The sequence below is a fragment of the Protopterus annectens genome, chromosome 4.part0, assembly GCF_019279795.1.
Source record: "Protopterus annectens isolate FY-2018-M chromosome 4.part0, PAN1.0, whole genome shotgun sequence".
NCBI lineage: Eukaryota > Metazoa > Chordata > Ceratodontiformes > Protopteridae > Protopterus > Protopterus annectens.
Window position 1 is genome coordinate 335,477,606 of NC_056733.1, and position 26,991 is coordinate 335,504,596.

Below are 26,991 nucleotides of genomic sequence, written 5' to 3' on the forward strand. Positions count from 1 at the left end.
AGGGTGATAATGAGACTTTATTAGAAGTAAAAAGAACTTAAATTACACATTTTGTTAAATGCATATGTAGAGCTAGTGAAAAATCACGTTTATTGAAACATTCAATTTATTGGATGAATTGTATCATGCGTTGAAATAATTTATGTATTTAAGTGGTTGTTTAATTAGATATACTTAATCTAATGAAGTCTATAATATGAAAGACAAATGCTATTACTGGTTCTAGTCTTCATTAATAATGTGGTTTTCCATTCTTTTACAACTATTTATTTTTGTAATATAGTCTCTGGGTAAGCCAGATAAACTATAAAAGGGCATAGAGGAAAGACGATAACTTAGACAGAACAAGAAAAATATAGATAGAGTTGTATTATGAAAAGCTGAGCACAATATTCCCACCTGCTACTCATACTTTAAATTACAAAATGATTTATTTTACTGGGAACATCTAGAAATGGTCAAGACTGAATGAAGCAAGGATCCTATCAAATCTTTTCTGTTCTGTCAAAATGAAAGAGAGAAAATTTGTGATAGATGCCATGAATGCCAAAAGACAGATCTTCACCCATGCTTAGAAAATGATTTGATTCCAATGCTTAAGGGCCATTTGAATATATTGCTGTGAATGTTGGGGGGCTAATGGTAAAACCCAACAATGGGTTTCAATACATTTGAACCATTTGGGTTTATGCAAAAACGTACTCCAAGGCTATTCCCCTATTTAAGACTTAAGTTAAATCTAGAGCTATGGAACTAGTGTTATTGCTTTCCACAGTAGGAATGCCTCAACGAATATTGACTGACCAACAATTTATATCAATAATAATGCACCAACTATGCCAAATGTTTAATGTCAGTTAGTTAAAAACCTCAGTATACACTCCTCAAACAGATATGTTAATGGAACATTTTAAACACCAAAATCCTTGCTGGGAAAAGGAATTGTGCACAATGATATAACTGACGCCAGGTAATACAATATCTTGTGTTTGCCATTAGGGAAATATCACAAATCTCAACAAGGTTCAGTCCTTTTGAGTTATTATATGACAGACATCCAGGAAGGCTATTAAATATTACTAGAGGAACTTGGAAAAAACGTTTAAAAGTGTCATAGAATGTTATACCAACTTACAAGCTGAAAGTAATAATGTTCCTTGTTAACGGGAAGATTCCCAGGTCACACAAGACTTGGTGTATAATGTAAATGCTGGGAACAGGAAATTAAAGCTAGAGAACAAATACTAGTTTTGATCTTCTCTGCAGGAAACACATTTTTGGCTAAGTGGAAGGGTCCATTTGAAAATGCAGCAGAATTAAAAGATCTAAACTACAGGTCTATATAGACTAGCAGGAGAAGATCTGAACAGATATACCTTATTGACATCCTGAAACCATGCAAAGAAGCTCAAACCACTGAAAGTCGGTTAATGGCAGAAATTAATAGCTGTAGTAGATGCCTTGTTTGTTATCTAAGCTACAGAAATAAATAAATAACTATTTTCAAAGCTACCTTGCAGATCAGATTCAACATTGTATTTAGAGTATTCTAGAGGAAAAACTTATGGAATAATATAGTAACAAAAATCATCTGTGCTAAAGGAAGTATAAAAGATGCTTAAACTGGGAGTGATACACGAGTCAAAATTCAAGTGAAGCATCCCCTTAATATTAGTCCTAAAGCCTGGTGAAACAATTAATTTCATTATGATTTTAAGAAGCAGGACAGCATTTTGAAATTTGACAGTAATCCAATGTTTAGAATTAATGAATTTATAGCGAGGTTGAGAAAGGCAAAATTCTTGACCACAATGGATGTTATAAAAGGATGCTGATAGATCCCTTTAATTGCTGAAACCAAATAAAACACAGTTTTACACCACCAAAGGCTTATTCCAGTAAATTGTCCTTCCTTCTGGTCTATATGGTACCCAGGCAACCTTTTTGAAACTCATGGACAGAGTCAGGGCCAGATCTAGCACTAGGCAATGATAGCAGCTGGCTAGGGCCCTGCACTGGCTAGGGGGCCTGGCAAAAAAAAAAAAGAAAGAAAAAGTTTCTCAATAACATTTTTTTCTATCCAAAGCAAGCAGATAACTTCCTGCTTTGCACACCAACTCCAATTTCATTAACTCAGCATCTGGAACTGGCAGCAAATACAAAAGGATCACCAGAACTGGTGCAAGATTTAACTCACACAGTATATTTTGACACAGTCAGCAAAGACCAGGAAAACACATATTTTCTTTTCAGGAGAACAGATCAGAAAAGTACACATATTTTCTTTTGAAACAGCTAGCAAGCATAAGGGAAGCAAAAAGCTTTCAGGTGGATGGGATGCGGACTGGGAAAAGGAAATCACCACATTTCTTTTTCAGAAAACAATGGGAAAGTAACACACAGAAATATCAGGTAGTGTGTGTGTGTGTGTGTGTGTGTGTGTGTGTGTGTGTGTGTGTGTGTGTGTGTGTGTGTGTGTGTGTGTGTACGTGGTGTCCCAGGTACAGGGGCTAGTTAATTACTTGATCTGCCTAGAATCAAACCTTGCAACTTAAGTGCAAGCATCAAGATCCTTAATCCTCTACATCAACAGCCCAACTTCTATTATTTTGATAAATCACTCAGGATTACAGTCAGTCGGTCTCAATCAGTAGAGTTTTATAGCTGTTGTGGTTTACAAAATATATGTGTATGAAAAACCTGTTCTGTTAACTTCTTAAGTGATATAGAGTTTATCCAGTTTTGCAGAGCATTTCTGATTTTTTGCTTCATATATATGCCTTGTCCTTGAGCAAATCACTTAACCAGATAGCCCTTTAAAGCAACTGGAAATTTAGGTGAGGCTTCTCAGTGAGGCCCTGCACTGCAAGTCTAGTAACTACCTAAGAAATGAAGTAGTTACGGTATAAATGAAGGAAATTTATTGTAGTAAACAGAAGCATCATCACATGAGCCTTGTTCTTTAGATGTGATCCTTTGTTTCCTTAATGTTGGCAGTCATTTTATTATTTAACTATGAATAAAGTGGACAGCATGAAGTCTATGAGTTTAATGTTAATATTAATTATCAATGCATTTTTAATTAATTAATTAATTAATTAATTAATTTATTTATTTATTGACATTTGTTAACCGGGTTAGTCCAACTAGCCAGGGTCCAATTTTTAGTGAAGGCTCGAGGAGAAAAGCTCCAGAAATAATAGAAGTAAATATGAAATTTACAAAATATTAAAGTAGCGTCAGAGAAATATAGTACAAGTCAAAAACTTGTGCACAGCAGTACAATGCATAGCTAAAATAACAGTTAACAAGTACAATTTCCAAAACTTGAGAACAGAATATAGCATAGGCCAAATACCAATTAAAAGGTTTAGATAATATTACACTAAGTAGTACAGTATGAATACAGTTTAACAATTAAAAGGTTTAGAGAATATTATACTGAGTACAGTATGAATACAGTTTAACGATTAAAAGGTTTAGAGAATATTATACTGAGTACAGTGTGAATACAGTTTAACAATTAAAAGGTTCAGAGAATATTACACTGAGTACAGTGTGAATACAGTTTAACAATTAAAAGGTTTAGAGAATATAACACCAAGGAATACAGTATGAATACAATTTAACAATTAAAAGGTTTAGAGAATATTACACTAAGGAGTGCAGTATGAATACAGTTTAACAATTAAAACATTTAGAGAATATTGCACTAAGGAGTATGTATGACTACAGTTTCACAATGAAAAGGTTTAGAGAATATTACACTAAGGAGTACAGTGTAAATACAGTTTCACAATTAAAAGGTTTAGAGAATATTACACTAAGGAGTACAGTGTGAATACAGTTTAACAATTAAAAGGTTTAGAGAATATTACACTAAGGAGTACAGTATTAATACAGTTTAACAACTAAAAGGTTTAGAGAATATTACACTGAGTACAGTATGAATACAGTTTAACAATTAAAAGGTTTAGAGAATATTACACTAAGGAGTACAGTATGAATACAGTTTAACAATTAAAAGGTTTAGAGAATATTACACTAAGGAGTACAGTGTGAATACAGTTTGACAATTAAAAGGTTTAGAGAATATTACACTAAGGAGTACAGTGTGAATACAGTTTAACAATTAAAAGGTTTAGAGAATATTACACTAAGGAGTACAGTGTGAATACAATTTAACAATTAAAAGGTTTAGAGAATATTACACTAAGGAGTACAGTATGAATACAGTTTAACAATTAAAAGGTTTAAAGAATATTGTACTAAGGAGTACAGTGTGAATACACTTTAACAACTAAAAGGTTTAGAGAATATTGCACTAAGGAGTACAGTGTGAATACAGTTTAACAATTAAAAGGTTTAGAGAATATTGCACTAAGGAGTATGTATGAATACAGTTTAACAATTAAAAGGTTTAGAGAATATTACACTAAGGAGTACAGTGTGAATACAATTTAACAATTAAAAGGTTTAGAGAATATTACACTAAGGAGTACAGTGTGAATACAATTTAACAATTAAAAGGTTTAGAGAGTATTACATCGAGTACAGTATGAATACAGTTTAACAATTAAAAGGTTTAGAGAATATTACACTAAGGAGTACAGTATGAATACAGTTTAACAATTAAAAGGTTTAGAGAATATTACACTAAGGAGTACAGTGTGAATACAGTTTAACAATTAAAAGGTTTAGAGAATATTACACTAAGGAGTACAGTATGAATACAGTTTAACAATTAAAAGGTTTACAGAATATTTCACTGACTGCAGTATAATACAGTTTTCTAGAGCAAGTACAAGGAGGACACAGACTCGGTAGGGAAAAGCAGATAAGATGAGAAGAGAGGAGACTAGTTCAAGTGGGGGTTTGACAAGGGCATGACCAAGTCTTCCGGAGAAACAGTTTAAGTTCTTTCTTAAACAGGTATTTATGTTGAATGCTTCTTATAGGTTCATAGGTTCATAGGTAAGTACTAGGCTATCTGCACAAGGGCATCTATAAGCCTAGCCAGAATGTTTTGGCTTTCAACACCCCCCTTAGATTAGTTCCCTGTGCCTCGGTTCTGCAGAGCCATTAGTTCCCTGTGCCTCTGTCCAGCAGAGCCACTGCAGTGATCCCTGGGGTAAATTTTTTGTTTCCCATCCACTCGTCAAGGTTTCTCTTGAAGAGTGTTAGTCAGGGGCTCTGCCTAATGCAGATTGGAATCCTGTTCCAAAGCATGGGGAGTCTCTGGGACATGAATCTATCCCTCCAGTATGTCCTATTTATCATTGTGGTGAGGTTTAGATCCCTAAAGCGTGTGGCACTTGGGGATTTGTTTTTTTTTTTTTAGGTGGAGCATATCCATCAGTTCTGGGTTGGACATGGCCTTGTATGTCAGGCAGAGATCACCTCTGAGTAAGCGGTATGCAATCAAGTACAGCTGGAGTTTCTTCATTCGGGCTAGATAGGGCATATGTTTGAGGCCAGTAATCCTCTTGTTGAGGTACTTCTGTGGTCTTTCCAGCTGTTGCAGGTGTCTTGTAAGGTACATCCCAAATGGGGCGTTGTACTCTATGATGGGTCTGATGAGTGATGAGTAGTTCTTTTGTTCTAGATGCAAACCCTTTTGTGATTAGGTGGGCCACATAGAAGGATTTTCTAACCACCTTGGCAGTATGATTATCAAAGGAGAGATTACAATCTACTTGGGACTCCAGCACCCTTATAACATTTTCTGTATTTAGTGGACTACCATGTATGTGGTAGTTCATGGGTACTTTGTTTCTTTCAAAGGGGATGACTATGCACTTTTTGGCATTTAGCTTGAGGCCATGATTTTGACACCAGGTATCCGTCTCAGTGAGACCCTTCTGAAGGATGTCTGTATCAGCTGGAGAGTCAGTTATGGCCCCCAGTTTGCAGTCGTCTGCGAACTTGGTCAGCCATGATCCTCCTGTGCTTGCCTGTACCTCTGAGAAGTATATACCGAACAGGAGGGGTCCCAGGACTGAGCCCTGGGGGACGCCACTTGTAACTGGTTTAGAGTTGGACCTAGAGCCTGCAGCTCTTACCATGTGGGTTCTATCAGTGAGCCAGTTAGCTACCCATCTCGTGACGTAGGGGTTTATGTTCAGGCTGGTGAGCTTGTCTATAATACCAGAATGGGGAATGGTGCTGAAAGCCTTTGCAAGGTCTAGGTAGGCTGTGTGGACCTCCTTTCTCTCATCTAAAGCCTTGGTCTCAATGAAGTCCACCAGGTTTAGGAGGCATGATCTGCCCTTAACAAAGCCAAACTGGGTAGGGTCCAATGTTTGAAGGTTCCCAATGTCTCTGTTAATGAATTCCATGATGATGCGCTCCATATCCTTGCAGAACAGGCTAGTCAGGATTATAGGGCGATAGTTCCCAGGGTCCGTTTTGGCTCCATCTTTGTGGAGCAGGATAACTGTTGCTGTGCGCCACTCTATGGATATGTAGCCTGTAGAGAGGCTGAGTTTGAACAGTGTGTTTAGGTGAGGGGTTAGTTCATTTTGGAGCTCCTATAAGACACAGCCTGGGACACTACCTGGTCCCATTGAAGCTGTATTTTTGGCTTTGGATAGGGCTGTTTTAACCTGTGTGTCAGTGACTGCTGGGGCACTACATTCTTCTGGTATGGTTATGGGCCCTTTAGGGGGTGAGAAGGGGGTAAAGTTTGACTAAACCTGTCTGCCAGAATGTTGACAATATTAGTCAGTTCAGTGTGTTTTGTGCCATTCTGCACTAACTTAGAGCAGATCTGAGAGTTTCCACTTAGGTTCTTGACATAGAATGTTTTGTGGTTATCTTTGGAGTCCTTGGCAATTTTTCTTTCGAAGCTAGCCTTGGATGATTTTATGAGGGGATCGTAGTTTCTTGCTGCTACTAATCAGGGATGTCTTTCCTTCTTGGAATTTTACTCTTTTCTGCACTAGTTTCCTCCTTCTGTTGTATAGCTTGTTTATGGCAGGGGTCCACCAGATTGATTTCCTTTTCGTGGAGGAGTGAGTCTTGGTTTTGCTTGGGATAGCACAATCCATGCATTCTTGCAGGTGCTCATAGAGTGCCTTTGTAAGGGATTCAGTAGCTTGGACAGCATTGTCCTAGCATGGGGGCTGTGAACCTTTCCACCTCGGTCTTAAGTAACGTGAAGTTTGCTTTTGAAAAGTTTTTCATGGTGGTTTCCTTGATTGGGTGTGGGGGTGGAATGTGGATATCCAGAGTGATTAGTCTATGGTCTGATCTAACCAGTGAGGGTTTGACCTCTGGTGTAGAACACTGGTCCCCTATGTTGGTGATGACCAGGTCCAATATGTTGTCACCTCTGGTGGGGGTGTTGACCAGTTGATCCAGGGCATTCGAGTTTATAAATTCTAAGAAGCGTTGGTCAAGGAAGTTAGTACTTGATTACTTCTCCCAGTTAATGTTTGGGTAATTGAAATTACCCAATATTAGGGCACTTGGTAGGACCTTCATCTTTTCCAGTGTCTCCAGAAATGCAGAATTGGGGTCCTGAGTCATGGTGTGTGATCTGTAGCAAGCTAAAATTTGAATTACAGTTTTGCCCATTGTTAGTTGCACATGGATGATCTCTGAGGCATTGTGATGTGCCACTAACCTGGAGGTGTGGATATCTTTGATGAATATGGATACACCCCCACCTTTTGTGTTTCGCTCCGGGTTCTGTGGCTGAAAAATATGGTATGAGTTAAAGCCTGGTAGTGCTGGGGTTTTCTCTGGAGCCTTAAACCAGGTTTCTGTTACTGCACAAATATCAATGTTCTGCATACTGAGGAGTGGCTCGAGTGCATGCATTTTGAGGTTTAGACTTCTGGCATTGAGTAGCATTACCCTCAGTTTTTGGTTACTTGTGCTATTTACTGTGGTGGGTTTGTCTTTTGAGCCTTGCCTAAAAAAAGGCACTATGGAGGTGGCAAAAGCCTTGGCCATTATTCGAAAGCCTAAGGGTGACAGGTGCAAGCCATCTCTTGTGAAGCAACATGGCTTAGCGAGCATGTCATCCCAGGTGGACAGATACTGGATCACCTTTGAATGACACCAGAAACTTAGCCAATTGTTTAAATTGATCATTTGTCTTTATACTGTGGCATCATTCTTGGTGAGGGCAGGATGCTATTTAGGGTCAGGGTCATACCAGCCTGGGCTATGTGATCAGAGAGCTCTTCCATGTCTCTTTTCATGTAGTCCAGGGAGGTATGTCTCAGGTCATTCACACCAACATGAACAATGACAGAGTCATATTTGTACTTGTTCTGGAGTGACCTGAGTGCTTGTGTTATGTGGCGGATCCTGACACCTGACAGGCAGCTAACTGTAACCTTCTCCTTGTCCAGCCTAGTTAGTGGAACATCAGTGTATCTGACTATAGAGTCTCCTATTACTAGCGTGTCGGGTATGTTATTTTGCCTTAAGGGCTGTGATTGTGTGGCATACTGATTATGTAAAGTATGTGTTTTATGGTTTGTGATGGGGTGTGGAGGTTGCTTGGGTGTCTGCCTTGGAGGTCTCTGTTGCTTTTGCAGATTTTTATTTAGAGCCTCCAAGTATGTTTTCATGTATTTATGTGTGTTATTTGCCAGTGTTGGTTTAGTAGGTGTATGTGAGACTGGTGGTGTGTCGCAAGTATTTTCCTTCTCCTCTTGACTGTCAGTTCCAGTCTTGGGTTGAGAGAGCTTTGCCTCCAGTTTGGCTGTATAATTGCATCTCTCACATACATTAGTGTTTGGTGGTAGGAGGAGAGGGTTGTCTGTGTGCATGAGGCAGTTGTAACATTGCCTCAAAATGCCCAGATTCACCAGTTGGACTGGAGAGTACACCTAAAACTGCGCTTTGGTCATGCCTGAATAGGTAAAGTGAGCTGTTTTACTGATTAGCTGGTAGGGATGAATAGAGAGCTTTGTCCTTCTGGACAGTATAGGGGGTCTAGTGCTAGGATTAATTAGTGCTTGCTATGAGTTTTGAGCAAGTGCTGGTCCTTGAAATGAATGGTTTGAGTGCTTAAGTTGAAAGTTTGTCTAGTTCCAAGGGAAAAATTGAAGAGCAGACTTCGTGGAGCCGGGAATAGTTTAACCCTAGCTAACCGGCACTGCCCGGTGCGCAAAACAACACAAATGCGGTTTTTATAGCAGGGAAACGAAAGAGATAAAAGTTAGCCCAAAATGGCCAATAAGCTACTAACTTCTGGGCTACAGCAAACAAGGCGCACACATTTCAGAAAGAAACAGATCAAATAAGCAGGCACAATAAGCCTTTAACCAGAAATTCCCAGCTCAGAAGGGCAGAATCTAGCCTCTCCTTCCACAAGAGTGCAGACTGCAAACCTTCTTAATGTAAAATAACTGGCCTGAAGCCCAAGTGCTTAAACCAGAACTAATGCATTTTTAGAATAACAGACACTGAGCCTTCAATTCCCAACTTAGAAGGATGTAAGCTACCTGTCCTGCCACAACAATGCAGTCCACAAACCTTCTTAATGTAAAATAACTGGCCTGGCCCAAGTGCTTAAACCAGAACTAATAAATTTTTAGAATAACAGACATTGAGCCTTCAATCAGAAATTCCCAACTTAAAAGGACGTAAGCTACCTGTCCTGCCACAACAGTGCAGACCACAAACCTTCTTAATGTAAAACAACTGGTCTGAAGCCCAAGTGCAATAACCAAAAGACTTAGAATAACAGTTACAATTTAATCAGAGTACTACCAGGCAGTAATAAATGCAGAAGAATAAACACAATTGAGTACTTTTAAGAAGAGACAAAAGCAAAATAAGGTAATAAAGTTAGAAGAAGCACAAATACAGTAATAGCAGATAAAGTGCAAATTGTTTTTTTTTATACATATATATATATATTATAACCAATTTAGGCATTTTAGTGCTATACAGTGGTGGGATCTGAAAGGGGTATTTGCTACAAATTTAGCAGCATTGTTATAGCATTGTTCAAGTTTTAATATTTGTGAAGCCTGGAGGGTAGTTAAGATAGGAACACCATAAAGAAGTGTGGGGAGGAAATAAGTAGTGGCAAGTGTAGTTTTAGTTGTGTCAGTAAGAAAGTTTTTGGCTCTGTAAAGCATCTACTTTTTGATGAGCTTTACTTCTGTAATGTTGTATATGCGGGTCGAACGTAAGCTTATCAGCCACTATCACCCCTAATAATTTTCTATGAGAAGTGACTTTAATGGTTGCATTATCAAGACAGATGACTTTAAATTTTGTTTTTTCATGTGAGAGAGATTTAGGGGAAAAAAGTAGTAGTTTGGTCTTTTTTGGGTTGAGCATTAGTTGTAAGTTAAGAAGCCATGTTTCAGTGGCTGTTAAAGCTTCCTGAGTAATTTTTTTGAGGTGTACCATGATGTCAGATGTGCAAATGAGAGTAGAATCATCTGTGTATTGCATTAGGGTGGCCTGTTGTGTGGCTGTTTAAAGGATGTTGGTGAAAATGTTAAAGAGTAGGGGACCTAGGATAGAGCCTTGTGCTTCACTGGTGCTGAATGGGAGATAAGGAGAGAGTGTGAAGTGCCATTTTACTGACTAATACCTATCGGACAGGTAGCTCTAGAACCACAGAATAGTTGTCTGAGAGAAACCTAGTGAGGATATTTGAAGTAGAGGTTTGCTGTGACAAACTGTGTCGAAGACTTTAGACAAGAAAAGAAATAAGGAAGAGACAAGTTTGCCATTATCTCTATCTTTACTGACAGTATCTATACAAGTTAGAAGGGCAGTGCTAGTACTATGGGAAGGATGGAAGCTATGTTGAATAGGGGGATACAAGTTCTTCCTGCAGGAGACAGCCTAGAAATTGTTTTTGAATGCATTTTTCAAGTATTTTAGCAAGGGAAGACAAGATTGCTGTAGGTCTAAAGTTATTAATGTCTGTTGAATTTCCTCCTTTTTGATAGTCAAATTGAATTATTTGCTGTATGATGAAAGACAGTTACTGAGTGTAAGAGGCGACAACACTGAGGGAATATTTAGCAATGCATTCTGCTAAAGTGACCATCCCACCCTCAGGTCAAATTTTAACAGAAAGCAATCAGTTGCAAACTAAATAGTACAAAGCAACTAACAAAGAGATACAAAGTAAAACTGTTTTTTTCTTTTTTGTCATTTCTTGAGGCTAAATAACTGGCATATGCAGTACAGTCTACTGGTCAAAAATGGGACTGTGGTCAACTTAGTAAGAGGTCCTTAGAGTGCACATGTTACTTCACAGAGACTTTCAATCACAGAGCAGGCATGTATTCAACTGATTAAAATTAATAGCCAGCAAGGGTCTTTATGATAAATATGCTTACATTATACAGTCTCACTAAACTTGTAGGAGTAGAGCCTTGTAGCATAACTCCTGCAGTATCGAGGTCAGATGTAGTGACTGCAGGCTATTATACAATGACAAAAGTATCATTAAACTTAGGAGTAGGGCCTTGTGACAGAGCTTATGTAGTATTGAAATCAGATGTAGTGACTGCAGGCTCTGCTTTATCACAGAGGATAGGGACTGACTTGTATTTTGAATTCCTGCACCATTCACATAGACACTACTTAATACTTCACTATATGCTATGAATCCCAGCTAATGAGTAGCCAGATGCATTATTTCAAGGGAAGAGAAGTTTATTGCACCTAATGCTCAGTCTGTTTTTAGTGTGTGAGTGCCTTTTTTGTTTTGAAAATGGCCGTCAGTATTTTTTTCTGTAAAATTTGAAATAAAACTTTTATATTAAATCCACATTTCTGTAATAAATGTAAAACTAAAGAAGAAAGCAGTATGCACACTGGCAGGTTTAACAGTGTTTATTTGTAACTGGGGAAGAGACAGTCAAGTAATGGGATATTGGTATAGCTGGCAGGGCCTGAATCATTTACCCTGCATAGGACTCCTTTCCTCCACAATCTGTCTCGGTTAACTCTAGGGGTGTACGTTGCAACAATACAACATTGTTAGCCATCCAAGAAGAGCAGATGTGTACTGAGTGATTTCAGAGGGCATAGCTGATCTAGTTCATGAAATGTTATGGCAATATCACCAGTACGCCATTTTTTTTAAAAATAACAGGAAATTTGTTCTTCAAGGGCTGCAGGAACTGCATTTGTCGTTGAAGCGCTGAAATGTAAAATTGTTTGTCAGCTACAGCCTCTGCATTACCAATACTTCTCTTTAATATGAAATTATTCAGATGACTTTTAATTCTGCAGAGACTGTGCGTGTTGACTTAACATATGTTATCAGGCAGTTAGTATTTATTGTGCTCTCATAAAAACCCATCTATTTAAACTGTGCTACACATGGCTGGATCGTATGTTATGATGCTGGTAAAGAATATGTAATTCATTTCTTCATAACAATACAGGGTATACACTGTCAAGAAAGTGTCTATAGCTTGCTGGTGAAAACACACTTAATAAATGTTGTTGTATTAGACTAGAAATATTAAAAAAATAAGGAAGCTAAATCAAAGAACACATGCATTTGTGCATGGTCCTAAATTATGTGTAGGGGGCCTGTTTTTTGAAAACAGCCAGAGGCCCATGGTATTTAATCTGCCACTGGCCAAATGCATTTGCAGTTACAAAGACATGCATCTGGAGCCTTTCTCCCCGGGCCTCCACTGAAAATTGGCTTTGTTCCAAGTTGGACTTTCCTGGTTAATAAATGATAAATAAAATAAAAATAAATAAAAACATTTTCTATGAATGTGAGTTTCAGTGCATTTTCAATGGGTTTAAGTTTGGAATACTACTTAAGATCTTCATCTCATAGACTCAAGGTATTATTCTGGCTTCAGGTTATGGGCTAGGTTTATAATAGTCTTTAGACTGATTGCATAGTATTTATCTAATGGAAACAAGTGCATTTAGTATTTATCTAATGTAAATTTAAATGCATTTTCAATTAATTTGAGTTTCAAGGGAAGACAAGTTTGCTGCTCATAGGTTCCAAATTTTCCTACTAAGGTGAGAGTCAAACATGCACCTTTTATCTGTGAGGTGAAGAACTTAACCCTTATAATGTTGTCTGTTTTCAATGTGAGACTGTTTTTTTTTTTTTTTTTGGCCATAAGTGTTTCTGCAATAAAATTTGAAATCAAAGTTTTAATTTAAATCTAAATCTCAGTAATCATTGTACAAGTAAAGACAAAAAATGGTATGCATGTATTATTGACAGGTTTGAACTGTGTTTATAGTAGCTGTGGAGGGACAGTCAAGTAAAGGGGCACTGGTATGGCCATTGGGAGGGCTGGTCCATCAGGGCCATTACATTATCTTGGGCCCCATTTGACCATGACCCGGCTTTGGAGAAAGTCCTAAAACCTCATGTGAAGTGTATTGCTGCTTATCTTGATGATATGTTAATATATTCCGAAGATTGAGTCTCCCGTCCTGCTAACATGCATGCTATACTAGACTCTCAGAGATGAGTTGGGATACTTGTCAATGCCTGCAAGACCAAATTAGGTAAGAAAGAGGTAAAATATTTAAACTATGTCACAGATAACATTATTAGGCCCCAGAAATTAAAATTTGAAGCTCTGAGAAACTGGTCTATTTCTTCACTAAGAATCAACTTAGGGGATAGCTGGGTAACATTAACAATTTCTGTCCCACTTTAGCTCAGCAACTGCACCCCCTTATGGGTCTGACAAAAGGAAATATAACACTTAAGGTTGCATGAACACTGGAGGCAGACCATGCTTTTAACCAAATAAGGAGAATACTTTGTCCAGAGCCTATCTTAGCCACTTATATGAGGAAGGATGCATCAGAGGTAGGCATAGGGGCAGTGTTATAAGGATGAACATCTCATATGATTTTTTTTGAGTTGAACAGATAATAGGTATTCCACTAGTTACAAGGAATACGTAGGTGCTGCCTTTAATAAGTACTCACTTCTTGGATAACAGATCACAGACAATGTACTACTGAAAAGAAGGTAGTAGGATGGTAGCAAAGAAATACTCAGATGGACACCTTTTCTGCAGCCTTTTAAGTTCATGGTGAAACACAGACCAGGCTTGACCCACCATAGTTCAGATGGTTTAGTGGTAAATTGCTGTGGCTATGGTGCCCAGGATCCTGGGTTCAAGACTTAAAAGGGTTGATTATTTAGATCAGATTTGGCTTAGTGGTGTGCTGCTGTGACTCAAATGCATAGGGTCCTGGGTTTGAGACTTGCCAGGGTTGGTTATTTTGGTTGGGAGGGTGGCCTAATGGTTAAGGTGTTTGCCTTACAGACACAAGGTGCAGAGTTCGAGTCTCACAAGGGATAATTGGCTAGGCTTAAAATGGCTCGCAAGGGTAGTTAGCTTAGTACTAACCTATGAAAATCTATAATAGAGGCCTGTCTAAGACTGTGAGCTCACCTATTGGGCCTAAAACTGAGGGTTTTAATTTCAAGGGGGGTGGCAGTGGAACATAGTGTGGTAGTTCTTCACAGAATAGTGTCACAGAATGTAAGCAATGTGAATAAATGTTGTATAAATGGAAATGGTGTCAGAACCATGGCCTTAAGCTCAAAGCCAAAAAATTTGTCGTCATCCCCTTGTGAAAAACCTGATTCCCTTGAATTACCACATCGATGGTAGTCCATTGTACACAGAAGGCATAATAAGAGATCTGAGAACACAAGTTGACAGCAACCTCTCTTTTGATCACCACATTGCCACTGTGGTCAGAAAGTCCTTCTATGTGGCACATCTCATTACTAATGGTTTATAGGTTCATGTGCTAACATGCCTGAGAAGAGTAAACACACACACACACACGCGTGCACACACACACACACACACACACACACACACACACACACACACACACACACACACACACACACACATACACCAGAGCACATATATTTGTTGGCACACTAGTGTTAAAATGCAATATAGTATTTTCTGCAAGTGGCTAGGATATATCTTATAGAGATTGAACTGACTGAAACTATGGACTTCAGGTCACATGCTAGGAAAAATGGTGCAGTCTGCATGCCAGTCAATTCATTGTTGTAGATCAGTGGTAACTTTATCTCCACCTGCAGATTCATTACTTATTCTACTATCAGAAGCAGAAAAAATAACCACAGATCTTCTCTGCATGCTGAGGGCAAGGCACATATGTTAAAATGCTTTGAGGTTTGAATACAGTGAGACACCCAAAATTAAGTTAATCACTTAATAACACTGCAGTAATAAACTACATACTATTATCACTACAGCTTCACCATGCATCAATTAGGTGGATACTTACAGCATTTATTCCAGAAAACTGCTGCCCTGCATTTAGTCCAATAACAGTGAGGAGCTGTGGTCTAGTTGTTGGGTCACTATAAAGGTCCCAAGGTTTCTTTAATTTCTCTCCACCAAGTGCTATATTTTCTTTTTGTATGTCTTCCATTTCAGAATGATAATCATTAGACCCATGGAATGCCTTCAAAGCTGAAACAAGTGAATGGAATAGCATTTAGAAACAGATACAACTAAAATCAGAAGACGAGGACAACTTCAAGGAGAACATGACCATATACAAAATTAATTCCACCCTCCTTCCTGCTGAAGATTTAAGGAATGCCAAATTCACATCTAAAACTATTACCACATAAAATGATGGTAATCAAGGTTCATTTTTGTGGTTGAGCAACTGAAATCAAGCACTCATACTTTTGAAAGTGTATTAACCAGCCTTTCTCAGACACTTTTCAGCTGTGACCCAAGCCACAAGGGCAAAAATAATTGCAGCATATGTAGGGGCAACATAAATTTTCTGCTTTTGTGGTAATATGGGAATAAACAACAGAGATATAGATAGGATTTATTAAAAATTATACACCAAGTTCAAGAATCTATTCCCCACTACCCAAGTGAAGCCTTCCCATCTGAGACAGTGGAGATTTCTGGAATGCTAACAGCTTCAGTACTAAAACTTAAAAAAAATAATGTTAAACTGACAGACTTAAGAAAAAAAAATGTAGCCAACCGGATGTTTCTTAAATGTCATTTAACAAAGTCTATAACTCAGTAAAACATAATCATGGTGAGCTCTCATGTTTTATTTTAATTCTAGCATATCTAATTTTACAAAATATTATTAAGGAGTGCATGTTATGGCATACATGGTGTATACCTAGCTACACTATAAAAAAGCACCTCATGTAACTTTCAGTCTATGTCACCTTCCTAGTCAGGAACTATATTCAATTCTATCGTTTCACATAGCTAACAGACTGTCTCAGTGCATCATGGAAATGTACCTCACTCAGTTCATATGCATATCTTGCCATAATGTGTTCAATTCTCTAATGCCTACAGCCTAACTCCTTGTGTTATTCAATTCTGAATCTAAAGTCAGTACGCTGAATTATGAGCATAGATACTGTGGTCTTATCACTCATATAGCTGCTGTCTTTCTGCATTATATGTAGTGGTTTAGTTGGATATATAAAGAACTGCTCATAGGTTCATAGGTATATACTAGGCTATTGATCTGTTATGATCTTTAGAAGCCTAGCCATACATCCCCATGATATGGTAAGCTTTATATTTTAAATACAAATAACTCAGAAATGAGTAGAACATTTACATGTTGCCCCTGTCCGTGAGGGACAAGGGTGCTAATCCAGGGATGAGTTTGCTGTTACCCATCTATACAATCAGACTGTGTTTTAATAGTGTAAGAGAAGTACTTTGCTTCATGTGGAGTGGATGATGATTCCAAATAAGTGGTATTCCCTGTGATACATATTTTTCCTTCTAACATGTTTTAGCTATGTTGCAAAAAAGATGTGGATCTCCTGAGTGGGTGTTTATGCTCCTGTTAGACTTGTGAATGTACAGTAAGTTTGACAGGATATGATCTGCTGAGGCTCTGTTCTCAAGACAGAGATCACCCCTCAGTCGTCTATATGACACAGTGAAGAGGAACAAGGCTTTGAGACAGTCTGCATAACTTTTATGACTTAGGCCCTTGATTTTCTTAGTAAGGCAGTTGTGGGCATTAGAGTTTTGTCAAATGTTTGGACAGGGACATACCGAAGAAAGGATTATATTGAATGATAAGCCTGATGAGTGTGGAATACAGTGAAAGTATAAAATCCCCAGACCTGGACACCATGCTCTAAGTAACAAGATGTGGAATGACAAAGCACTTTTTATAATAGTGGATATGTGGTGATTGGAGGACAATTTGTTGTCTAGACAGCTTCCCAAATCTCTAGCTACTGCATCAGTTTTCAGAGGTGTGTTGTGAATGTGATAGTTACAAGAAATATCTAGCTAGGGCTGGTGTGTCTTCTGAAACACAAGCCATGAAATGTCATAAATCTACATTTAAGTTGAAAAAAGTATAACAGTTTATATGCATGACTTAAAACATGTGTTAAACTTATATCAAGAAGAAGAAAAACAGCAAAAGTAAAATGGAAGGCATTCCAGCAGTTGATAATTTTGAAAGGATATACCCAAACATTTATGTAAATGGGCTTTTCTGCATGAAAGTAAGTTTACTGAAATTGCTTGTACTAACTGAAAGGTTATTAATTAATGAAGCTCAGTTTAAAATTGAGAAACCTAATCATGTATTCAAAAGTATGCAAATGTCTATAAATGCACAAAAACTGTTAGCAAATGAAACTTTGAGGCATGGGATGAAGGGGCACTTTGTTAAAATTTAACTAAAACTGTTTGCATCTAATAAAAAAAGATTTCTCACAAAGTTGCTAGCAATGAAAATATAAATGGTGTGTCTTTCAAAAATTTGATTTCTAAGCAGTATGTTGATAATGAATGAAATGCACTAACTGTTGAACACCACAGGACTCTAGAACGACTTGTGAAGAATGCAAGAAATCCAAGCAGGCAAAGAAAATGCATGGCATAAAACCAAACTTTCCACGACCAAGCAGGCAGCCAAATAATCCTCCACTTTATTAAGATACGTAAAACGAAATCTCACTTTAGACTTTTGAATTTTAGGTAGGTTCTTGTATTCTACACACATGGGGTTTTGATTATTTTTCCTTGTTAATCAATTTCTTCGTGGCCTATGTGTTAAAATTATAATTACATTGGTTAGTAAGGTTAGCTATTCATTATTAAGGTAAGCACGTTTATTTGTTTACAAAAATGTTTACATTCCTGACAGTTCCTATTTTTTAATTCATTCATGGCAACTCATTTTTACAAATATTTTGTGTACACCAATGCATGTTGAACTTTATGAATTTTATGTTTTTTTTATACACAAAGTTTGTTCAACCATTATCTAATGATTTTTAAGGTATTTTAATGAGGTTTAAGAATTTGAAGACAGTCGTCCTGCTGAGCAAGTTAGCGGAGATGTTTTTAACCAGTTTTACTGGTTTTGTTTAGAAGACTCTGACAGATTGTTTTGTTTGCAAGTTTCAGAAGCATATAACACATATAAATTTTCGTCTGTTTTATTCAGTATAAGTTGACACAAACAAAGTGTAGGTTGATTCAATTCAAAGTGTGTTGATTTATTACTTCACCGATTTAATTTTCTAGTACAAAAACGCACATTCAACAGTTTAGTTACAGTGTTTACACAGTTGTTTTTGAAGCACTAGCACTTTAACAAGCGACTGTTAGTTGTATAATTGCCATGAACCAATTAAGGTTTTTATTGTTAACAGTATTTAAACGTGGGCACATCCATTATATATATTTTGTCTTGATAAAGCCTGATATTTATCATTTACTGTTTTGTCTAAAGTGAGATTTCGTTTTACGTATCTTAATAAAGTGGAGGATTATTTGGCTGCCTGCTTGGTCGTGGATAGTTCTTGTTCTTGGCTTTGGAAATTTTTGGTTTTATAAAACCAAACTTTCTTTATTTAGTAAATAATAAGTTGTTTTGTTTTATGCCATGCATGTCATTTTTCTGCTTGGATTTCTTGCATTATATTTTTGGAGCCTGGTCTGGACTTTATCTGCTTCAGTGGTTTTGTTTGGATTTCTTGCATTATATTTTTGGAGCCTGGTCTGGACTTTACCTGGTATAGTGGTTTTGCTTGGATTTCTTGCATTATATTTTTGGAGCCTGGTCTGGACTTTACCTGGTATAGTGGTTTTGCTTGGATTTCTTGCATTATATTTTTGGAGCCTGGTCTGGACTTTACCTGGTACAGTAGTTTTGTTTGGATTTCTTGCATTATATTTTTGGAGCCTGGTCTGGACTTTACCTGGTACAGTAGTTTTGTTTGGATTTGTTGCATTATATTTTGGAGCCTGGCCTGGACTTTATCTAGTGTAGTGGTTTTGCTTGGATTTCTTGCATTATATTTTTGGAGCCTGGTCTGGACTTTATCTGGTACAGTGGTTTTGTTTGGATTTCTTGCATTATATTTTTGGAGCCTGGTCTGGACTTTATCTGGTACAGTGTTTTTGTTTGGATATCTTGCATTTATTTTTCTAACCTGGTCTGGACTTTATCTGGTGCAGTGGTTTTGCTTGGATTTCTTGCATTATATTTTTGGAGTCTGGTCTGGACTTTATCTGGTACAGTGGCTTTGTTTGGATTTCTTGCATTATATTTTTGGAGCTTAGTCCGGACTTTATCTGGTGCAGTGGTTTTGCTTGGATTTCTTGCATTATATTTTTGGAGCCTGGTCTGGACTTTATCAGGTACAGTGGTTTTGTTTTTGCCTGTACTTGTGATGAATGTTTTACTTAAATCCAAAAGACTCAGTCAAAAAGCAGAATAGCAAATTATGCAGCTCCGTAAACACTGAGCACACAAGTGCAGTTCTCCAAATAACATTAAAAACCAGACTTTATCAGAACTGGAGTCAGTTATTAATATCTGAAAATAAATCGTTTTTTTAATTAAATAAAATCTGATTTATGATTGTATGGATTTTATTTAGAATTTATTTGGAATTTTGTGTGATTTGGTTAAAACTGCAAAATATTTAAGATTAATTTTGTTATTGGCTTCATTATCAACTTCACAGTTTATATACATTTTTTCAAAAGAGTACACATTTTAACTTAGATGTGGATTTTTTTTTCATTACTTTTGTAGTTCATCAATAATGTTTTTTGCCTTTATTTTATTATTTTTTCATTTTTACATATTGTTTGAACACAAAAGATTTCATGTGTAGTTTAGTCACTTGATTTTTAAAAAGCTATTTAGTTCAAATATTAGTAACTCAATTTCTGATGAAGTACAATTTTAATATCATTCCAATAAAAGCATTTGTGTGCTCAACATTTACAAAGTTGTATAATTTGCTGTTCTGGTTCTTGGCTGCATCTTTTGGATTTAAATAAAACATTCTTCACAACAAGTCCTGGATTCCTGTGGCATTCAACTGCTAGTGCATTTCCTTAGTTATCTGGTATTTTCTGGTGCACTTTTGTCTTTGTTTAGCTATATTGAAAATGAAACTGTACTGATGGAATGCCTCAAAATAAACTGCTAGAACAGTAAAGACAAACTATTGTCTCATTTCCGCTACTTTGCTAGCTAAATGTACTGTATTGTGGGATGGAAAGGAACTGAAAGAACTATTACATTTGGGGTGCATGATCACATTTATTAAGGAGCCTTTATATCTGCAAGCATAAAATTTCTCACAAGAGAAAGGTGTAAATGTTATGAATTTATGGAATTGACATAAAGTAGCCTACAACACATGCATATATTAAGATAGACTAGAGTACTGCATCCTGTGGCTTTAGTTCCTAATTTATCATATGATGTTACTTTAAAGCTCGTTATGAATGTTAGATTCACTGAAGCCTGAATATACAATGAGTAAAACTTGGGGAATCAGCAGCAACAGCCTGACTTACTTCAAAGAACATGCAATCCTGAATACAATAGAATGGAGGAGGGCAGCAGCAGTTTGGCATGTTACCAAGAACACACAGTTATGACTATACTTCTAGTAAATGGGAGAAGAACAGCAGCCTAATGCACTGGCAAAAATCCACACTACTAATAAAGAGCAGGAGATAAGTGTACGGACCTCAAGTAGAACCAGAAATCTGGTTTTGGCTAGATAAGATAGAAGAATCTATAGCTTATCAGAAAAATTTTACTGAATATTACCAGAAAACTCACATTATATTAGTAGAAGAAGTCAGTAGAGAAGACTGTAGGGAAGAAGCCATAATGCTTGATATGGAACCTTGGTAAAAGATTCCAGCTGCTAAAGTAATGAAGGATGCCAGTGTAGAGATCAATACAGAGAACCCCCTAGTAATAAACTCACTAAGAAAAAAACAGAACCTATCTCATTCTGTCCGAATATGTCTTCTTGACAGATTGTTATAGCTTGTATTTTTTTCACAGAAATAATAAATAAAAAAGAATATACATAAAAAAAGAAAAAGGGAACCTGAACACAGTCCTATGTTTTCCTCAGTAATGTCAAAACAGAAGGTTAGTCAGAACTCTCAGTCACAACTACTCAGAGAAATGGATATTAATGGGTTGAAAGTGAAGGAGCTGCCAAAACCAAAAGCAGAAGAAAATCTTCCATAACTTACCTTACCTTATGCAAATTAATAAATAACAGGAAAAAAATACCTATATCTGTATTATTAAGTGAAGAGTCTGTGCACTCCACTTAATGTTAATACATTGATGAAATGCTCTTGATCTTTTAAGTCTGTAGATAGGCAATGAACATTTCAAGAAAACAATATGAGAGGGCAATATATTAAGTACAGCCAGTGAAAACAAAGCCAGAGAAGAAGAATATAGAGATGAGCAAGATGGCACCATCCCATATTTATATTCTGAGTTGAAGAATAACTTTGCATATAGGTTAAAAAAGACAGAGAAAAAATTATGTACCAAATGTTGGTTCCAAAACTCTTTAGAACAATTGTGATGAAACTGGCACATAGTCATATTTTAGGAGAGCACTTAGTGATGGACAAATACAAAGCTAGGAGGGCACTTAGTGATGGACAAATACAAAGCTAGAATTTTAGCTCTAGATGTTTTGTCTGGTGTAATAAAAGACAATGAGAATTTCTGTGCAGCAACGCCAGACTATCAAAAGACTGCATCGCATCCCAGATTTAGAAGTGTACTGATATCTATACCTACTATAGAAGTCCAATTTGATCAGATAGTCATTGCTCTTGTAAGCCCATGAGTAAAGTCTAGTAATGGCTACCAGTACATTCTGGTAGTACTTACTATGCTATGAAATTTCATGAAGCAGCACCACTGCAAAAAGCTCATGCTAAATCAATAGCCAAAGAGATAATGTTCTTTCCTTTAGGGAAGAAATACTCAAATACATACTCAAAGAAAAAAAACATCATTTAGGTCAAGGGCAGTGCGAGTGTGTTTTAAAGTAAAGCACTTAATAACTTCACTTAGACACAATGACATAATGGCTAAAATCTTTGTATCATAAACACACAGTTCATGGTTTGATCATGACCTCTGTTACTGTCTTTGTGTTTTTGTCTGTTTTGACTGTGTCGGTGAGGGGTTCTTCCCCACTTCAAAAAATAGACTGTCTGTTTCAGAGTCAAGAATGAAGGTATCATGCTCAAATTCAGCCCCCCCAATTGAATTCCAGAGATGTCTGCCAACCGAACAGATCTCAGAATGAAGACATTTGTGACCAACAGCGCAAACTCTAGGTGATGCTGCCTCTACTTTACATATAGTGTTTAATATGGATACCTGAATAACTGATAGCTAGGACTGGTGCATCTTCTGAAGCACAAGCAATTACATTTTGAATGAAATCTGAACTTAAAACCAGTCACCAAAATCTAACCAAAACTTGCAACAGTGAATATAAATTCACTGACAGGGCACAATTTATAAGTGGATAGCATGATGGTAAGGTGAAGACTGGCTAGTCCATGTACCCAGGAGACAAAGTTGAAGGGAACCACAACAAATTATCTTGCCCTAGAATCCAAAATCCACTACTCGGGGAAAATATAGTTGAAATTGTATAGGAATTGTGGTGAAAGCTTTCCAAAAACAGTTAGGGATGTCATCAGAATCAGTAACATACTCACAGCCATCAGACTCCAATGTAATAATGGAGCAGTCTTCATTATCTCACCCTATGCTCTACAGTAGGACCATGATGGTTTGGAAATTAGGCACTTCAGCCAGCAGTTGCAAGACACCCTTAATAAAGTGAGACACAGTAACAATGGGAAAGTTGGATACCTTAATAATGGATCACCTAAATGCTCACAGCATGAGAGACAGAACAGGATATCACATTGCCTGAGCTGACATTATTGGAGTAACTGGAAAAATGAAGAAGAAGCATTTCTGGACTTCTGTCTCACAAATGGCATAATGGGGGTAAGCACACAATTTGCAAAGAAAGTCACTAGATCATAGAGAACAGTGGCCAGCATGCAACATGTAAACTTTCTCCAGATAAGGAAAGGGCAAAGGGCACTGGCATTTAATCAGAAGTTACAATGTCATCCTTAGTGAAATGAACAGCCCCTGCAGAAACTACTGGTGGCCAAAATAAGCTACAAACACTGGTCAGGATGGCTGTATGCTCAGCATGGACTAGGTGGAAAACCTAAAAGCTGACTGGAGCAATAGCATGGGGAGTTCAAGGAAATAGTCATGGTCCTAAAACTTCAGGAAAAAAGGAAAATGATGCAGCATAAGAAAAATGGCAGCATCTCAAATCAGCATGTTTGAAAATGGTAGGACAGATCTGCAACTGGACCAGATGTGGAAATAAGCTACATAAGGAAAGCTGGTGGTAAAATGCAGAAGTCTAGGAAGTTACAAAGAAAGAAGGAGTCAAGGAAGGAGTTGGAGCTACAAAAAGTAGATCAAGCTAAGAATACAGGCTGGCTAATACGAAGACCAAGAGAGCAGCTCCAGTGGCAAAGACCAAGGTGTCAGAGAACCTCTACAGAGATTCTGGCACTAAGACATTCTATCAGGTTTTAAGGTAATATCAAAAAGATAAAATAGTGAGTGAACAGATTCCATTCATAATAAATGCCAGCAACAATATATTAAAAAACTCCAGAGGACATCGAGGACAGTTGGAAGGAGTACTCCAAGAAGCTTCAGGATGAATGAAATTCTACAGAAGCTGTACTGCCACTTGTACATCCTACAGTGAAAGAGAAAGAAGAAACCACCCTATAAAAATCATGAATCTCACTAAGAAAAATGAATTTAGAGAATGCAGCAGGATCAGATGGAGTCATGACAGATATAGTTAAGATGTTGAATGTGTAAGGATGGAAATGACTCCTGAGGGTGTTCATCATGGCAGGGCACGGGGATGGAAACATATCCCAGACAACCAAAGAATCAGCATTCTAGTGTCCAGGTACAAGACAAAAGAGCATATTCACAACTGCAGGAAATACAGGTGGACCAAACTCCTATCATACTGCATGAAAGTACTGGAGAGAGTGACTGACAAATTTAATACGTGGAATAGGAGGACGTAAGATGGGTGATGATTAGTTTGTTTTCATATCAGAATGTAGTAGTACTATCTTGATGTTTGCAGTGAGGCAAACAGTGGAGAAGAAGCTGGAGATGAGGAAAGAGTCCAAATGGGCATTCATAGACATAGAAAAAGCATATAAAAAGTTCCCAGGAAAGATGATCTGGACAGTGCTTCAAGATTTTAAAGTCCCAGAAACAGTGGTAAAATTAGTGCAGGCTATATACAAGTCCCCAATGACACAAGTACGAGCAGTAATCAGACACACAGGGGTGGGGGGCAATGGAAGTGGATGTACATTTGGGTTCAGTTCTACACCACTCTTGTTCATACTGGTGATAGACTACATCAGCAGACAGGTTGGAGATGGCAGATCAACAAAACTGCTGTATGCAGGTATGGCACTTCAAACAAATAGGGGTATATAATATAAAACTGAAGGTACGTGGGATAAAACTGAGTAGAAACAAGACTATGTTCTAGCAAACAAATGTGGGGAGTTGGAGCAAGTTGAAAACTAAGACAGAAGGGAAAATAATGGAACAGGTTAACAGCTTCAAGAATCTAGGTGAAGGGAAGTTTGAATGAAGAGGTCAAAGTTACAATCTGAGCTGTTGTAGAAAAATGGTACAAAGCATCAGAAGAAGTGTGCAACAGAAGAATGCCGATGAAGGTAGAAAGTATGGTATAGAAAAGAGTGGTGTGACCAGTAGTTCTGTATAATACAGAAACCTGGGCAATGAAGGCAGAACACCTGAAAATCCTTGAGGTGATAAGAGATGTAGTCCCTGAGATGGGCTTCCATACTGGGAGACAGACACAGGAATGAAGACACCAGAGATGAAGCCAAAGTAATCCCACTTACAGAGATGGTCAAAGAGGATAGTGTATGCTAATTTATTCATATGTGCAAGAAAACAGAAGATTATTTGTTAAAGCAGATCTGGGAGAGGCAGGAAGAAGGCAAGAGGCAACAAGGGCATGCAGCCAAGAGGTAGACAGATTGCTTGAGAGAAAACCTGTGATTGTCAGAAATCACTGTCAAAGAAGGTGGAGAGTGTCAATAAACTGAGAGAGATGGTGACAGGTGATGTGACATTTTGACCCCATGTAAAAATGGGAAAAAGGAGATTATAATGGTGATGATGATTATGTCTGTGTACTACCATCAAACTGATAGCTTACAGGAGTGCTTAAATAAAACCCCAAAGCATATGCTAAAGAAGGCCAAAGAATAAGATATTTGTAACTAGGATCAGATATTTCCCTACTTCCAGTTTTCTGTAAGAAAGTTGTTCCAAACTCCAGTAGAATTTACTCCTTATGGATTATAGCAAAGGAGACTTGGAGGAAGAGAAAACCCATCAGAAGTTCAGAAATGTGCAAGACAGGTTGGAAATTCTATATCAGTAGTTAAGGGATATATGTAAGATGCATAATAGAGAGTATATAAACCAAAATGCCAGACTCAGGAAGTTTAAAGCAGGGGAGAAGGTTTTGATGGTAGTCTCCTCTGGTAAGAACAAATTCTTAGCAAGATAACCAAGACCAAAAGAGGTAGAACAGAAAATGAATGAAGTGAATTCCAATATGAGGAAACTGGGAAGAGAAGACTAGCACAGATTTATCACATAAATGCTCTAAAGCCATTGAGAAAATCTGAAGCTTCTGTAGCCAGCCTGGGAGCTGAGACAAATACCAATAGCATGGCACCAGGTAATTTTTATCCCTATTAACCAGATAAACAAAACATTGTGTAAAACCTACACAAAATAAGTGAAATAATTCTTACTCAGAAATAATGTTTGGGAACTACCAGATAAAAATGCACCATTTTGTAATTATGCCACAGTTGACAGTAAACGTAAAACCATATAGGGTTCCAGAGTCCAAAAGAAATGCAATAAGTCATGAAGTGATTGAGATGCTTAAAATGGGAGTTACTGAGGAGTTCCAAATGGAAAAGAACAGTCCAGTTGTGTTGGGACCTAAGTCAAATAGCTCTATTTAGTAATTATTTCCCAAAACTGAATGAGCTATCTAGATTTGATACTTATTCAAAAACTATAGTGGGCAAGCTAATAGAGAGCTTAGGCAAACTGAGGTTTTTGACCACTTTAGATTTGATCAAAAGCTATTGTTAGAGTCCCCTTACCTATGAAGCCAAAGAGAAGACAGCATTTTCCATCCTTTAAGATCTTTATCTTTATACTGCTCAACCCTTTGGACATCAAGAAGTTCCTGCCACTTTTCAAAGATTCATGGGTAAAGTTCTGAATCCTCATGCCCATGTTAATTTATTCAGAAGACAAGGAATCACATTTAGTTAAAGTACCATCAAACTGATAGCTTACAGGAGTGCTTTAATAAAACCCAAAAGCATATGCTAAAGAAGGCCAAAGAATAAGATATTTATAACTAGGATCAGACATTTCCCTACTTCCAGTTTTCTGTAAGAAAGTTGTTCCAAACTTCAGTAGGATTTATTCCTTATGGATTATAGCAAAGGAGAC

The 26,991-nt window shown here is 37.4% G+C and overlaps 1 protein-coding gene across 1 annotated transcript in view; it reads right to left on the bottom strand.

Annotated features, from left to right (window-relative positions):
- LOC122800251 (solute carrier family 2, facilitated glucose transporter member 11-like) overlaps positions 1-26,991 on the bottom strand; it is a 400,142-nt gene that overhangs the window by 179,646 nt on the left and 193,505 nt on the right. The window contains exon 7 of the mRNA XM_044069742.1: positions 15,280-15,467. Coding sequence (XP_043925677.1) covers positions 15,280-15,467 — 188 coding nt within the window. The remainder of the gene's footprint in view (positions 1-15,279; positions 15,468-26,991) is intronic.